Source organism: Stegodyphus dumicola, chromosome 11 (genome assembly GCF_044657685.1).
Source record: "Stegodyphus dumicola isolate Sdum_Otavi_A_Nest chromosome 11, ASM4465768v1".
Classification (NCBI taxonomy): Eukaryota; Metazoa; Arthropoda; class Arachnida; order Araneae; family Eresidae; genus Stegodyphus; species Stegodyphus dumicola.
The window spans coordinates 38,141,064-38,157,839 of NC_140778.1; the positions used below are offsets into that span (position 1 = coordinate 38,141,064).

The 16,776-nt window shown below is 35.5% G+C and overlaps 2 protein-coding genes across 2 annotated transcripts; both read left to right on the plus strand.

Annotated features, from left to right (window-relative positions):
- The first annotated feature begins 614 nt into the window (after positions 1-614).
- Positions 615-12,085, plus strand: LOC146993891 (uncharacterized). Its single transcript, XM_085826614.1, has 5 exons — positions 615-1,244; positions 1,342-1,410; positions 2,784-2,861; positions 3,099-3,164; positions 11,911-12,085. The coding sequence occupies exons 1-5, from the start codon at positions 1,099-1,101 to the stop codon at positions 11,912-11,914; spliced, it is 363 nt and encodes a 120-aa protein (XP_085682740.1). The 5' UTR covers positions 615-1,098; the 3' UTR covers positions 11,915-12,085.
- Positions 4,819-7,530, plus strand: LOC146993892 (uncharacterized). The gene has a single exon (XM_085826506.1). It carries the CDS (start codon positions 4,819-4,821, stop codon positions 7,267-7,269), a length of 2,451 nt encoding a protein of 816 aa, XP_085682632.1. The 3' UTR covers positions 7,270-7,530.
- Positions 12,086-16,776: the final 4,691 nt, after the last annotated feature.

The window sequence follows — 16,776 nt, forward strand, 5'->3', positions numbered from 1 at the left end:
AATGAAAAATTAACGACAGTATTTTCTGATGTGTCAAATATGGAAAATATGTTTGTTAATTATAAATGTGAGTACAAGGAACCGACTTCATACGGGCAAATCACATTTTGCAAGCTAGTTATGTAAAATCAATGAAAACTATTTTCTGATGTGCCAAATATTAAAATTATGTTTATTAATTATAAATGTGGTGACGAAGAAAATTAAATGCTTCTGATACTTTAGCTTTCTCGAAAGTCTTCTTTGACGTTACTCAAAGGCTGTGATTAGGTTAGGAAAATCATTTGTGATAGATGAAAATGAAAAGGATAACACACAGTTTCAGAAATTTTGATAAATGGCAACCATAGCTAATGCAAGGATTTATAATCAATAACAAAAGCACAGCATTTTGTGATGTTTCAAATGTGAAAAATATATAAGGGGTGTTCAAATGAAAAGGTACGAAACGTCGTAACAACCAAACCGATAGGAATTTGAATATGGCTCATTGGCATAAATTAGTGAGACATCTAGGGACGTGAATGCAGTATCTGACATGGTCGTGCGCATGCGCAAGCGCCCGCACATGACGCCGGAGTGGAGTAGGCAGTTGAGTATTCCGTTCAATTAAGGTGGTCTACTACAGCAGCATTACAATACTAAAAATTTTTTTACACGCAGAATCGCTAATTAAGAAACTATGTTGCGTGCAATTTGGCAGAAATATAAAGCAATAGGTCAGTTTTCGAATCACAATGTTAGAATCAGGTTTGAAATGAAATTTACTTAAATATTATATTTTAAAAAAATTAGTTTGAAATACGTAATTTTAATGTGTAGTTTGGAAAGCCATCAATAGATGGCGCTACGAGTTAAAATTTAACATTGTAATCTTATTTCTGCAAAAATTCACGAAGTAATTGATTTTGATATCAGTTATAAATCATATTTTTTTCTAAATAATATTTAGAAGCGTTTCATATATTCCTTTATACACAGTTTTCACTAAACATTGTCAGCTGTCAGCAGAATGACGTTTACGGCAACCCTATTGCATTGCTATTCCGCACTCGTTTTGTTTACATTTATTTGTACTGTGGTCAGTTTGCAAAAAATATGCGAAAATATCAAGGACGACCGAAAAAACATCCTGGTTTTAATAAAAGATCCAGAATTCAGCGTAAACGTCGAGCTCAAGAAAAAAATATGAAATTAAATTCCCGAGATGTGGAAGATTCCGAACAAGCGGATGTTTTCGAAAGGTGAGAAATAATTTATTCTTTATATCGACTACCCCGTGTTTATGATTTCGTAGTAAGTTAATTCCGAAGTAAAATATGCGTATTTTTTTTATTGAAGGTCAGAAATTATTGATACAACTGCATCTGTGTCAAAGGAGAATCATTGCCCGGATGATTTTTTTACAAAGTAAGTTTTTTTTTTTTTTTTTTTTTTTTTTTTGTATGTGTGTGTATGAGGGGATGCTAATAATTGTTCAATTCTGTTATAATAATTTATTCCTCCATTCACACTAAATTGTTGGGAAATATTGAAAGGGTAAATTCCAATTCACAAGGAATTGCTGAAATAATTGAATCTTTTCAAAAGTATGAGCATGTTCTTGCGATCTAAATTGAATTCACCATCATTACATGTGTTATTGGAAATTTTATAGTCATATGTTTGCTACGAAATGCTTTGTCAGTTACCTATGGTATATTTTAACAGGTGTATGCACATTTATTCATGTGCTCGCTGTTCAACTTGCTTTTTTTTATTATGTCATTTACTTGGATGTTAAAACTTTCTTTTAGCGTTGGAACATTTTATGATCATTTAGTAAAATTTATATATAAATATATATTATTGCTTGTTTATTTATGGTTCTGTGTATTTGTCATGTATGCATGTTGTGAAGTGTAGTTTTTGAAAAATATGTCACAAATGTTAAATTCCACCAAAAGCTGAATTGAATTGATATTGGGATGCAGGTAATTAGAAAATATCTGCTGTGTATTTTGAGCGTAAACCAAACTAGTGCCAAGAATGGGATCAATATGCTCAGGCTTGCTTAGCCTTTTTGCCATTGTCCAAATTGAATTATCTCCAGTATAAAGGGAGTGAATGCTTTCTCTGTATAACATTAAAATATCCGTCTGATCAAAAATCTACCAATAAGAAACTTTTCATATGTTATGTGACAGACTTTCTGCAAACAGAAGTCCTCAGCTGTGTTCTTGTACATGTTTTTTAATTGTGGTTCAGATGTGTACTTCTCAAAGGAATTCTTCTCATAGGAAGATTATCTGAACATTTAAAAACTATATTCTGCTTTTAGGGGCCTAATATTTTATGCCCCTAAAATTAATATTGAAATTTCTAAAATGTTGAAAAATATGTCATCTGGATTCTGTACAAAAAATATAATCCCCTTTTTCATTTCTGCATTTGCAATTCCTGCATTTTCTTTATTCCTACATTTTTTAATTGGAAGGAATTTCATTCGCAGAGCCCTCTAATTTATTCTTACAAATCATGTAGTAATGTACCATTTTAGATAGATATAAATAACACATTTTGTAATTTTTCTAAACTGTGGTTATACAGCATGATATAATAGCTACACAGGGTATGGCGAAACAGTATACAGCAATATCTGTCGCACTGTCTGAGATGGGTGGTAGTCATACATAGCTTAATGCTTAAATTTGTTATGTGTTATTTATTTATTCATGTTTTTTTTTTTTTTTTTTTTTTTTTTTTTTAATTATGTTATAGCAGTTTATTTCTTTCATTCTTAGGTCCGGAAGTGAAAAATTTGACTTTTCTACGCCAGAAGTTACAGCTAATGTTCCTAAGACAAACCAGCCTTTCCTGAGGTAAGTTGGTTTATTTTTAAAATAGATATTAGCTGTGCATGATATTACAGTTACTTAATTATGGTTAACTAATTATGTATTAATTTAGAAGTCAAGCAACCAAAATCAGCGTTATATTTTCAAATAGTGAATATTTCAAAATATGATGCTGATTTTTGTTGCTTGACTCTCAAATTAATACTTGGTCGGCGTGTTATTGTATCTTAATTAAACTAATTATGGTTCTTTTCTTCTCAGTTCTGATCTGGACATTTCAGTTATTGACTCTGACGTAGAAGGTAGAAATACAAGCTCTCTTTTGGGGTAAATATGTATTTCTCTATGCCAAAATTAAAATGTCATCATTTATGTTTTTCTTTTATGGTGTTACATTATGTTGTTTACATACTGATAGCTATTAAAACTGTTAAATATAATATTGTAGCTATCAAAAAGAGGGGGATGAATTTGATTTGTACCAAATTTGGACGTTTTGCATGAAAGAACTTGAAAATAAAAGATTTTTTTAAAAATATATTCATTGAAATCAGTGAAATTTTCAGTCGGGACACTGAAGCAAATGAAAATATTTTGGGGTTTGATTCTTTTGATGGGAGCCTCATCAATAAGCCTACTATCTTTTTTAAATATTGCTTCTTTTTCATTGTTTTCATGATGTTTTATGTTCCCTTCATGAAAGAGATTTTAATAATTTAAATTTTGTTAATAAAATATAACAAAATGAAATCTGTGATTATGTGGCTGTTATTTTTTCCATATATATTTCTTTGAGGAAAACCACAAATTTTATTATTTTACAGAATTTTTAAGAAAAATATAAGGATAAAATTTTTTAAATAATTCTGATTACTACCTTTGCTTTCCTCTCATAATGTGCCTCAAATTAGAGCAATTAGACAACAAATTTAAGTCGTGATCTTTTTTTTCCAAGTTTTTTTTTTAGGCTTAGGAGTATAAATTGCTTATCCCCACAAGACAGTGCATCTTCTTAGTATGCCATCCTAAGGCTCCGTTCACATGATGGTATAAATGTCATAGACGCATAATCATAAGGCACAAAATGTGGGAGTTCCATTCACACCTGCGAGAGAGGGTCTAAGCCATAGCCAATTAGAGAAGCTAAATTTGTGCATGCATGTATGTGTCTACAGCTTTCTCTCTCAATAGGTTTTATGTATATGCTCTGATTGGCCGACTCTTATATCAAGTCGGCACAAAGTTGAAAACTTCAAGCTTAATGCCCAAACTAGTTTTTGTGACATAGCAAGGTCTGACTACAAAGCGTTGTTAGTTGGGAATTATGACATTTATACAACGGCTTGAATAGAGCCTTAGAAAGCCATTTGGTAACTGAGTTATCCACCATGAAAGAGTTATTCTTGCCCCTCTGAATTCAGTGTTTACTGGAACACGAACATTTTATACTCAGGTGTAGAGGCCCTTCATGTGAAACCTCCGGCACACAAAGTAGTGACTAATATTGCACGAGCAAATGACACTGCGAGCATGGAAGCAGCAGTTGTGAAGATGACTCATCTTCTTGTAGTAATATACTGGTAATCCAGTGTATTATTATTGTTAATTTATTTGCTATCTGTTGCCTAAATTTCCTAAACCTAATTGCGAATGGGCTGCCTGCATGGGCGTTTTCATGGTTTTCCCCGTGTATATGAGCCATTTCCCTTAGAAATTCCTCCATGAAAGCATTCCTCCTCTTAGGAAGATCAAGTGCTTTGCTGTCATCAAATAAGCCAAATTTAAACCTAATTTGTAATATTTATATATATTAATTATATATATGTATATATATTGTATATATATATATATTAGCTTGGAGTCTGAGCCTCTTCAGGAGAACCTTAATGATGAATTTCTGTGTCCTGATTCACCTTTAATTATCGAAAGGGAAGATCGACGAAAGGCAAATCCATTACCATCTGGCAGAACAATTTGCAATATGTCTTTTGTAATAGTGCAGGCTAGGACATTAGAGCAACATTCCCTAAATTGTAAATTTGGAGGATCATTTATTTTTAACAAAGTGATTCGACGTGGTCTTGTCACTACATATAACTATGTATGTGATAAAATTTTATGTGGGGAAATGGCAACAATTTGTTCTGATATGGAGAAAAGCAGCCTAAATCAGCTTGCAGTATTAGGTGCGTTATCTACTGGCAGTGGATTTTCACAAGAGGAGGAAAAGTTTAGCATCATGGAAATTCCGTATATGAGCAACTCAACCTTTGCTTCTTGTGAGCGAACTACTGGCAAAATAATACAGGGATGTGCACAGGAAACTATGTGTGCTGCTATAGAAGAGGAAAAAAGGCAGGCAGAACTTCGCAATGATAAAGATAATGATGGTTATCACTGTATAACTGTCATTGTTGATGGAGGTTGGTGTAAAAGAAGCTATGGGCATGGTTACAATGCTTCAAGTGGCATATCTGTTATTATAGGCATGGTCACCCAGAAAATTTTGTTTGTTGGAATTCGCAACAAAGTGTGCCTTATATGCAGTGCTATTGAAGATGGCAAGATGCCAAATAAAGTGCACCTTTGTTGGCGAAATTGGAATGGGCCTTCTACAGGTATGGAAAGCAGTGCCATTGTGGAAGGTCTGAATTATCTCCAGTGTGTTCACAAAATACGTTGTACTCGACTTGTTGGAGATGGAGATGCTAACACAATGGCCAAAGTGAAAGAAAGCGTTTCATATGGAGGACGGGTGATCAAAGTAGAATGTGCTAACCATGCTGTTCGAAGATATCGCAGAGCTCTTGAGAAACTTCAGCAAAATACTGCGCGCTTCCCCGGGGCTAAAGGAATTGCTGCCCGTAAATTGCTGAAAATTAAAATGCCACTGTTAGTCAGAGGTGCTAGAGTAGCTATAAAAGCTCATGCTTTACCTAGCCATTATCAGCACACACAAGAAGCTATTGATGCATTAGTATCTGACTTGAGAAATGGGCCACATCATATATTTGGCAAGCATGATGCTTGTAGTGCTTTTTGTGCAAAGAAAGGTGCAGAGTTGGACAGCACATACAATGAAATTTTTTCCTCGGGTATGTTGCAAGCTATTGAAGCAGAAGTGGGAAGAGTACTGATATCGTGTAGCAGTACTCTTATTTGGAATGCCACAAATAATCCTGCTGAAAGCTTCATCAGTCAACTGTGTAAAACATCTGGTGGAAAAAGAGTTGATTTTTCCAAAGCTGGTGGCATGAACAGGCGTGCGAGTATTGCTGTCATGGCCTATCAAAATCCAGCACAGCAGTGGCAAAAAAATGCACAAAAAGCTGTAACAGGAAGTAGCCCCAGGACTCCAACTTTGAAATTCTTAGCTTCCAGAAATAAGCGCCATGTAAAACGTCTTGAGAGACATAGACTTTTTGACACTGAGAAGAAAAAGAGAAATATGAGGAAAGCAGGACATATTCAGCAAGGTGGGGATATTTCTTATGGTGATTTTCCTGAGAAACCAGACCTATCAGATGAAGCATATGAATTGGCAGCTAAAAATTTTTTTATATCAATTGAAGTTCCAAAAAAAGATTCTCTTGAGGCCGTAACACGTGAACAGTCATCATCTGAAAGATGGCGTCATGAAAGATCAAGAAGAATATCATCATCCTTTTTCAAAGATGTTGCTGATAGGCGTCCAACAACACTCAGTGCTGCTTTAGTGAAACGTATCATATATAATGATAACGTTTCAACTAAAGCATTAAAGTATGGCTTGGCTAACGAAGCAGTAGCCTTAAATCAATACAAGGAAAAGCACATGGGAAAAAACATCAGACGTTGTGGCCTTTTTATTGATCCTAAATATCCCTTTCTTTGTACTTCGCCAGATGGATTGATAGACGAAGATGGATTACTTGAAATAAAATGTCCTTATACAGCCAGATTCTCAGCAGACTTGTCAGACTTTTTCAGCAAGCCTAATTCTGTTGGTCTTCGGATGGATGCTGATAATAATCTTTATTTACCGAAAAGCCACAAATATTATTTTCAAATTCAAGGGCAGTTAGCCATAACAGAGAGGAATTGGTGTGATTTATATATATGGTGCAGAGAAGATGCAATCACATTAAGAATACCCGAAGACAAAACTTTCTGGATCAGTTTAGTTCCAAAACTCGAAAAATTTTACGTGAATTGTATTCTTCCTGAGCTTGTTGATCCAAGAGCACCAAGAAAAATGTCTCTTAGAGAACCGAAGTATATTGTTGATGCTAGAGCACAGAATGAGAAACAAAAACAGGCCACTGCTTCTGTAAAACAAACACAAGAAAAAAGAGAAATTGAAATTTCAGAAGCAGATAAAATTATTTCATCTCCTAGAAAGAATGCAGGAGAGAAAAGAATCAGGAAACCAAAAATTATTTTTGATTTGTAATCAGTAACAAGCCAAGCCAGCACACCGTAACATTTTCTACGTCTGAATAAAAACTATGCCTGCAACAAAGCATTATGATTAAATCCATACCTAATTAGAATATTACCCCATTTCTCTAAAAAAAATATGTTCAAAAAGTCTCTGCTTTCAGTAATAGATACGTCTGATCAATTCTGCCATAATTCTGTAATCAATACTTGAAGCTAGAATCTCCTGTGCTGCACTGCCATTGCATCTCTTTTCTGAATGTTTCATCATCCACTTCTCATTCTAAATATCCTGTGTGCTTTCATTTATAGCTGCTAACTTGTTGTGAACATTTTCTGCACCACATGTTATATTTTGCAGTGTAAATAATGCGTGCAATCATATATTTTGGTTTTAATCATCAGTAACTTTGGTAAAACTACATTTATGCAAAGAAGACTTCCATAAAGTCACAGTTTCTGTGAAAAAGAAAATAAGTTTGATGACCTCTGTCATAATTCAATAAATAATTTTTTAAAATAGCATCACCTGTGCTGCACTAACATTGGAAAAAATTAAAGTCATCTCTTTTCTGAATGTTTCCTCATGCACTTCTGTTTCTAAGTATTCTTGTGTGCTTTGATCCATAGCTGATAACTTGTTGAGAATATTTTCTGCACAACATGTTACACCTCTGAACTTAAATACTTGCGGTAAAGAAGTATTTTGGTTTGAATCATGTGTAACTCCAATATAAGTCCATTTCTCCAAGGAAAACCTCCACAAAGTCACTGCTCCTGATTCAGCTGGAAGGACATCCATACAATGATATTTGAGAAGAAGACATACAAAATTGAGTATTGTGGAAAGATGATTGCTTATATTTTGAACGTGGATGATCCACTTGTCTACAAAACTCATAACCATTCTAAAAAATAAGGACATCAAATTTCAGTGCATCCTGCTCTCACAAGAGAGAAAGGTGATCATTAGAAGCCTTCCCAGCTCCACATGTTAATGCTGCCTCATGTTGCATAATATAATAATACACACACTGGCCAATCAATAAGAAACCTTTCAGATTTTCATCTGAATGCATGCTAGGGATGAAATATCCAAATTTTTTCTATGATGTGGATTATACTTGGTTAAAATGCCAGTATAAGTAAGGTGTAAGAGTGCTTTTCATGATGAATGAAGTAAAATGGGGAAAAAAGGTGGCAGATCGTTCACCATTTGAAAAAGGGGCTTATTGTTGGTGCACATTTAGTGGGGGCATCGATTTCGAATCCTTCTCTAAAAAATGTAACTGCAGTTCGAGCATAGTTTTCAAAGACAGTGATCGGCGGTATCTCCGATGAATTGTACGGCAGAACACGGATTCAACTATCACAAATCGTCAACCAAGGCTCTTCCCAACAAATTTCAGCTAGAACTATGCGCAGCGAATTGCAGAGGGATAGGAATGCATAGTTTTGGTGCCTGTAAGAAAATCACTCAGTTCTGCCGACATGCAAGACTTCATTTTCAGTGGTGTCGAGAAAAGACACTGGACATCTGAGGATTGGAAATGGGTAATGTGGTGGGATATTACATTATGTATTACATATTAAACATAAGTTATGGGTTACCTCATAACTACAGAAGGTTCCTGTTCGCTGCCAGAAAAGGTTGAAGTAATCTGCAATGTAAATTACCGACAATACATGAGCTTTGTTCATTTATGGGCATGATAAAATTTTATCGATGCTTTTTGAAAAATGCTGCAGAAACTCAAGGAGTCATACACGAAATGTTAAAGGGTGATAAAAAAAGATCATTGTAAAGTTCCATGCACAGATGAAGGTGTTTAGTGTATTTAATTATGGCAAAGCACACTAGGGCTATCTGCCTAAGAGAAGGGATGCCTTCGTGGAGGACTTTCTAAGGGAAACTGGCTCATATACACGTTACACATGGGGAAAACCACGAAAACGCCCATGCAGCCAGTACGTTCGCGGGATTCGAACCTCGGACCGAACTACCAGTGTTCAGCGATTTTACCGCTCTGCCGCTGGTAGGCCTGCACAGATGAAGGAATTCACCAGTTTGAGAAGTGCAAATCTGATTTAGTCAATGGTGCCCTTTTGTGTTTCCCAATGGATTACCCTTTGTGTGCAGATACATCAGACTTTCCTATAGGATCAGTATTGCAGCAATTGGAAGAACAAGAACAAGACTGAAAACCTATTGTGTTCTACTCTAAAACATTAAATAATGCACAGAAGGTTTATAGTACCTATGACAGAGAATTCTTAGGAATATATCTTTCTGTCAAGCATTTTAAACATGTATCGGAAGGACGCAAATTCATCATACTTACTGATCACAAGCCACTGTCATATGCATAGAAGCAAAAGAATGGGAAGGCATAACCCAGACAACAACACCAACTTCAGTATATATCGGAATTTTCAACTGATATTCAGCATATTGATGCCAAAGAAAATTTAGTTGCAGTTGAAGTAGTCTCAGTTACTGGCTATGAAGCAGTAGCAGATGCTCAAGAATATAATGAAGAATTGCAACATTTAATGACAGGTAGTGCTTCACTGAAATTTAAATCATCTACATTAGCATTTTGGAAAACATTAAGATGTGACAGCTCAACAACCAGTATCAGGCCTTTTATTTCAAAGCAATTTAGACAACAAATGTTTCATCAAATTCATAATTTTGCTCCTCTGGTATCAGGACAACTGTCAACGAGATGACTGAAAAATTTATCTTTCCAAATATAAAGAAAGAAATTCACGAATAGACTTAAAGTCCTGTTAATTGTCAAAGGAGCAAAGTCAACAGGCATACAAAATCTAAAATAGCCGAGTTCCAAGCACCTCATGCTAGATTAAGTATTGTGCAAGTTGACCTGATTGGGCCATTACCACCATCTGCTGGTAGGACGTATTATCTGACATTTATTGACCATTTTTCCTGTTAGGGAGAAGTAGTTTCTTTACCAGATATCACAAGAGAAATGGTTGTCAAAGCATTTTACAATCATTGGATTAGCAGATTTGTTGTGCCTAGTTCCATAATCTCAGATCAAGGAAGACAGTTTGAGTCGCAGCCTTTCAAGAGCCTTGCAAAAGTATGTGGTGCTAAAGTTTTACGTTCCACTCCATACCACCCACATTGCAGTGGGAAAATTGAGCAGTTTCTCAGAACTTAAAAAAATGCAATAAAGGCTCACAGCAACATCAGATGGACAGAAATCCTTCTAGGATTCAGAGTTGCAATATGTCCTGATACTAATCACTCTGTAGCTCAAATGGTATATTTTATGCAAATAAGGTTACCATGTGAGTTTTTCGACTACCTACCACTAAAACTAAACCTGAACCATTTGTAACAAATTTACTGTCTTTTATGGATCAGCACCAGTTTATCAACTGCTAACAAACATAAAATATTTATGCATAAAGACTTGAGATCATGTTCTCATGTGTTTGTGAGAACTGATCGTGTGAAAAAGGCACTTGAATTTGCTTATTGAGGGACCATTTTTTTGTGGTGAAAAAATATGATAAATATTTCCGAGTCTTAATTAAGGACAGACAAGTTAACATTTCATTGACAGACTGAAACCAGCTTATTTGTTACTTTCGAACAAATTACTAGAAACAGTGACTAAAAATAAAAAACCATTTCACATTTCATGTACCCAAAATTCTGATATTGTACCTAACGTCAAATCTATTATTCTAGATGGTATGAAAATCAGAAAATGTGTTGGATTTAAGGACTAATGTTTTGTATATTTTGCTATACTTCATCATCTTCTAAATATTAGTAAATATATATCTGCATTAGTGATAATCAGCTGTGAGCACATAGTGCACCATCTGCAACTCATTTGGGTATAAACTATGCTAGTGATTATAATGTCCTTGCTTTTTCCCATATGCCATATGTTGCATGAAATTTTGTTATATGAATCTAGCTTCCTGTGAGGAATTTCTGTGATCTTTCTAGTATGTATGGTCAAGAATTAGGCTTGTGATATACTGTCATGATTTTGCCCACATGTTCCCTGAATATACTACCATTTCCTTAGGAAGACTTCCAAGAAGAATACTGTTGTGAGTTCTAAGCCTAACTATGGTTTGGAACTGTTTATAATGAATTATTGGGATTCTGCACATGTAATGTGGATGCAATTCTATTTCCATTTAGAAGATTTTCTGCAAAGGCAATGCTTTAGCTGTGAGATAATTCTGTTTTGGAAATAAAACTGATATTTATTTAGATTTGTGGTATTTATAAGGCAGTTTATCAATAGCAGGTAGCATCTTGCCTCTTTGCTTTGATCAGGGCCTGTGCAACCAGTGGTAGTCAAAATTTTATAATTTAGCAGAGGGCACTGAGCAGCAAAATTTAGAGGCAAAAAAATGTTCAGAACTTACGAAGACATCAGCCAGCAGAATTTAGGATATGCAGAGATTGCACTGAGTGGCAATAGTGCCATATGTTACATTTGCTATCTGCATTATTAATTTGTGAAACAATTTCAGCTGCTTGAAAATGCATTTTTCTGTTAGAAATTTGTATTTCTTGCAATTTCTTTTTTTTTGGGGGGGGGTCGAGAATATGGTGTTAAAAATATTTTATCATTTTCTTTTTTTTTCTTTTCAGGTGAAAATTTTGTGCATGATTTGGCTTTCATTGAGACGTCTCTGGGTCAGGAGTTACTAAGGAAGAGAAACTTACATGCAGGTTGAAGCATGCAGTGTCAAATGTATAAGGAATATAAAAGATGCTGTATATTAGTATAAGTTTGAATAACCATAATAAAAAAATTTCTTGAAAATTGTGTTTTTTCTGCGAGTTATTAAAATTGGAAATAATTAATTACAATATTTATGAAAATTTTCGAAAATAAAAATACAAGTAGTATTTAAAAAGTACTGCAAAACTCATTTTTAAGTAGAAAATTATTCTCAGATGAAATTCTTTATGCAAAAGGATTCGATTATGCAAAAGGACTTTTTTAGTATTTGAAAGGTTCATTTGAACCCAACAACTGAAACTAACGTATCCCCAGTTTATTGATACCAACCATTTTGTTGGTATCAATGAACCCACTACTTTCTAAAAGCATTTCTGTCAATTACTAAGGGCTAATGAACAAGTGTTGAATTCTCAAGATGAATGTTGCCGAAACAGAAAAAAGTGTACTTCAGAACATTCTGCAGTAGCTCAAACAAAGTCACGGACCTCATCTATACTGTAGTCAGAGAGAAATTATTCCCCTTCCTTTTCTTTCAAAAGCTGAGTTTCCAAACGCACAACGGGAGGCCGTTGCTAAAAGCTGTGGAACCAGTTTTATAGCTATTTTTAGCAACTTGTGAGCTGTTTTTCAGATAACACAGTAAATCTCGGGGAGGGGGAATTTGAAATCATGATCACTGCCGGTACGGCAGAATTTACGTACAGCAAAATTGTAAAATTCAGCGAAGCATCAAGCAATAAAATTTTAGAATTTTGTGGGAAGGGCACTTGACAACAGAATTTATTGCGTACAAAGTCAGCAAAATGCATAGCGCCGTACCTGATTCATGATACAGCAGTATTCATTACCAATAGCAAACTTGTTTGAGGATAAGTTCGAAAAAATGTTTTCTAGTTGTTACCTAAAATCGGTAAACAATAATCTTTGAAAGATTATTCGATTATATCGTTACTAATATGGTAAAAATTTGAAAAGCAATCAGAAGCCGTATCTCTAGGGTCTTCAAGTCACGATTTGTTTTTATTTGTTCGAATAGGATATTTATATCTCTCTTCCTACAAGTGTGTATCTTCGTACGTATAAAGTATCAAAAATAATAAAAGTAATTAATAAATTTTCTCTAGTTGCCCTGAAAACTACATCTGAATATAAAGATAAGAAAGACATCAGTAAATTGCTGTTGTTATTTGCTGATCATAATGGTAATCAACCGAACATGATCACATATACCGTCTTCAAAACTTTGATTTTTATCAAGCTTCATATAAATACTAGGTTTTTGTTAGTCACGTAATTTGACATCCTAAATTTAAGATGACAGATGAAATAATGACTAGTTCTGAATTAGCTCACTCAGGAAGTAAAATTTTCTCCTTCCCGTCAATATAGCATATTTATAGCTCCCAATGATGGCGATCACTAACTAAATATGTTATGGATTAGAACCCTATTGCACTCCATAAGTTTTTCTTTATTCGCTTTATGTGCATGCATGCATGCTTGGTTGTGGAAGAAATTAAAAAGCTCCCCCCTTTTTTTTTTACTTAGGTTATTCGAATGTATACGCCAGACATTTATTTGTTGAACTGTAGTTATAATTTGGAACGTGGTGCTAGAGCCGTTGGAGCCGAACCGAACGTCAGTTTGTTTAGAATTATAGAGTTTGATTACGCCAAAGCAGGTGAATTTGGAAAACACCAAAATCGGTCATGCATCCAACTCGTTATCGAGGCTTGAACTCCGGATGAACTACCAGTGTTCGGCGGCTCGCTTGCTAGAACTGCGTTAGGCTCTTTGAATGTAGCAAAGCCACGAGGGTTACCTTCTTAAGATGGCAGGCCTTCGTGGAGTCATTTTCTGAAGGCTTAGATTAGGTTATTATGGCAAAGCACAGTAGGATGCCTTCATGTTGAACTTTCTTAGAGAAATTGACAACCCATACACGTTACACATACAGAAAATTATGAAAACGTCCATGCAGCCGGCCCGTTAGCCTTTATTCGAATCCAGGTCGAAACTACCAGTGTTCAGCGATTTAATTCCTCTACCGCGGGAGGGCCTAATTGCTGAAGGGAACTGGCTTGTATTCATGTTACACACGGTGAAAACAAACAATGCAACCAGCTGATTCGTCTGGCATCGAACCCAAACCAGTTCGAACTTCCAGTATTCAGTAGTTTTAACCACTCGGCCACTGGTGGCGTGTGGTAGGAGCCACAGATAATGTACTGAGTAGCAAAAATCCCTAATAGTGGCCCTGGTTACTAGTAGGATTGTAAGTATATTGGTAATCATCCAATCTACAGCAAGGAAATTTCGGAGCTTAATTGTAAAGTCAAATGCGACACTCCGATAAACGTGGTATATGTTCTGTAATATCTTTGCGTGTTATATACATAGTTTTTTTTTTTTTTTCTTTCAAAGTTAGACAAGTTTACACAAACAATATAGGTCGAAAAGGGAGCTGGTCTGCGCCCGGTGAGCCTGTCGGCAGCGTCGCAAAGCGTAATTTGACTAACGAAAAGATCATGCTTTGGATCTGGTGATCTGGATAGTCACTTGTGTTGAAAAATAAATTTATTTCAACAACATAGGCCAAAAATTTAGTTGATCTGCGCCCGTGAGTCCGTCGGCAGCATCGTAAAGCGTAATTTGACTAACAAAAAGATCATTCTTTTGTATTTGGTGGGATTGCCGTGGTATTAATCACAAATAGTATATGGAAAAAGGTAAAACCCTTGACAGTAAAGGATACAACGAGATGCTAGTGCATGTTGACGCTGCTATCAAGGAAAAGAGTCGAATTGAGTTCCGGCGCAGAAAGGTAACGTTCCATCAAGATAATAATACCATACGTGTCTGCATTCACCGGCTAGCCTCTGTACGGACTCGAAAGGGATCTTTCACCACATCCACCATATAACCCCGACATCGCACGTTCGGACTTTCAGCTACATCTTGCTGGTCCTATCTTCACTTCTGCACAAGACGTCCGAAATGAGGTTGACCTGTGTTTGGACTCGGGCCACCAAGTTTCCGAGCCGAAGGTTTTGAAAAACTACCAAAAAATTGGCAGAAAAGCATAGATTTTTGGTAGTGATTACTATCCGCACTAAAGGTACTGACTGCTTTTTTTTCATAACTTTATGAAGAACGTTCGTGCTTAAAATTTTCGTTACAACCATTAAATTCTGTAATTTATGAATTCCTTCCCACTTCTCATGTATTTATCAACTGTTCTTTATGAACCTGATATTCCTACAATTATCAGCTGTACTTTATAAATCTGATATGTAGAAACGCAATTTGATTTTATGCATTTCAGTATCAAGTGAAATCTTTAAACTAATCGTTCATTATAACACTTTATGTTGTTTTCATTCAAAGCTGAACTCAGATAATGTGCCGAGGTTGAACTACCAGTAATAGGCGACTTTAGCGCTCGCCCGCTAGAATTTAGAGAGGAACTGAGTGCTAGAATTGGGTTAGGCTCTTTGAATATAGCAAAGCCACGAGGTGGCAGATAGCAGATGCTTTCGTGGAGGAAGTTTCTGAAGGCTTAGTTTAGTTTATAGCAAAGCTCCCCATACACGTTACACACGGGGAAGATTATGAAAACGCCCATGTAGCCAGCCCGTTCGCCTTGATTCGAACCCAGGTCGGAACTACCAGTGTTCAGCGATTTAACCGCTCGGCCGCGGGTGAGCCTAATTGCTGAAGGAAACTGGGTCGTATTCATGTTGCACAACAGGAAAACAAACCATGCAGCCAGCTGGTTCGCCTGGGATCGAACCGAAACCAGGTCGAACTTCCAGTAATCAATATTCTTAACCACTCAGCCACTGGCGGCGCGTGGCAGAAGTAAGAGCCACAGATATTGTAGTGAGCAGCAAAAAACTCTAATACTGGCTCTGGTTACTAGTAGAATTATATATTGGTAATAATCCAATCTACAGCAATGAAATTTCGGAGCATAATTGTGAAGTTAAATACGACACTCCGATAAACGTGATAAAGATGAAAAATTTTTTAAAAAAGGAAACTTACTATGCAAATACATGTATTCATTAGTAAACATTTTATAAAATTTATTCTTAATTTAGCGTTTATGAATTCTCAGAGAATTATCTCATCGAATTATTTTTTTCTCCTCTGGTAATCCAATATAATTGATTAAATTTATGTGCTGTTAATATCTTTGCCTGTTATGTACATAGTTTTTTTTTTTTTTTTTTTTTTTTTCCGTTCAAAGTTAGATAAAACTGAACGTACGTTACACTGAAATTACTTTGTCTAGAAAGTAAGCGCTTGAGTAGAAACAGATGTTGGGTTTTATTTTTAGAAGACATGAGATCGCTTTCTCTAAAGTAATGTTATAAAATTTTGAATTTGAAATAATCGTACTTCGTTTTTAGTAGCGCAGAATGATAAAGATTTAATGAGAATATAGCAAAGCATCTTTTTAGAGACGCTGTTATAATTTTGCTATTTTATTTTTTTATGGTAGGTCAAGGAAAAAGGCAGGCTGCTAAATACGGTAACAGCACATTACTCTGTTTCATATATAGCGAATCCGCTCTGAAATGAGGCACGAAGCGGTAAAGTATCTGAACACCAGTATTTCGGTCTGAGTTTCGAATCCCGCGAAGGGACTGGTTGCGCTTTCGTGGTTTTACCCTGTGTAACGTGTCTAGGAGCCAATTTCCCTTAGAAAGTCTTCCACGAAGGCATCCTTTCCCTTAGGCAGATAGATCGTACCGGTGTTTATT

Bases quoted from the DNA above. Each gene is read 5' to 3' on its own strand.
- LOC146993891 (XM_085826614.1), top strand. From the start codon at position 1,099: ATGCGAAAATATCAAGGACGACCGAAAAAACATCCTGGTTTTAATAAA. The intron at 1,411-2,783 runs GTAAGTTTTTTT...TTTCATTCTTAG, and splicing joins CCGGATGATTTTTTTACAAA to GTCCGGAAGTGAAAAATTTG. The intron at 2,862-3,098 runs GTAAGTTGGTTT...TTTTCTTCTCAG, and splicing joins ACAAACCAGCCTTTCCTGAG to TTCTGATCTGGACATTTCAG.
- LOC146993892 (XM_085826506.1), top strand. From the start codon at position 4,819: ATGTCTTTTGTAATAGTGCAGGCTAGGACATTAGAGCAACATTCCCTA.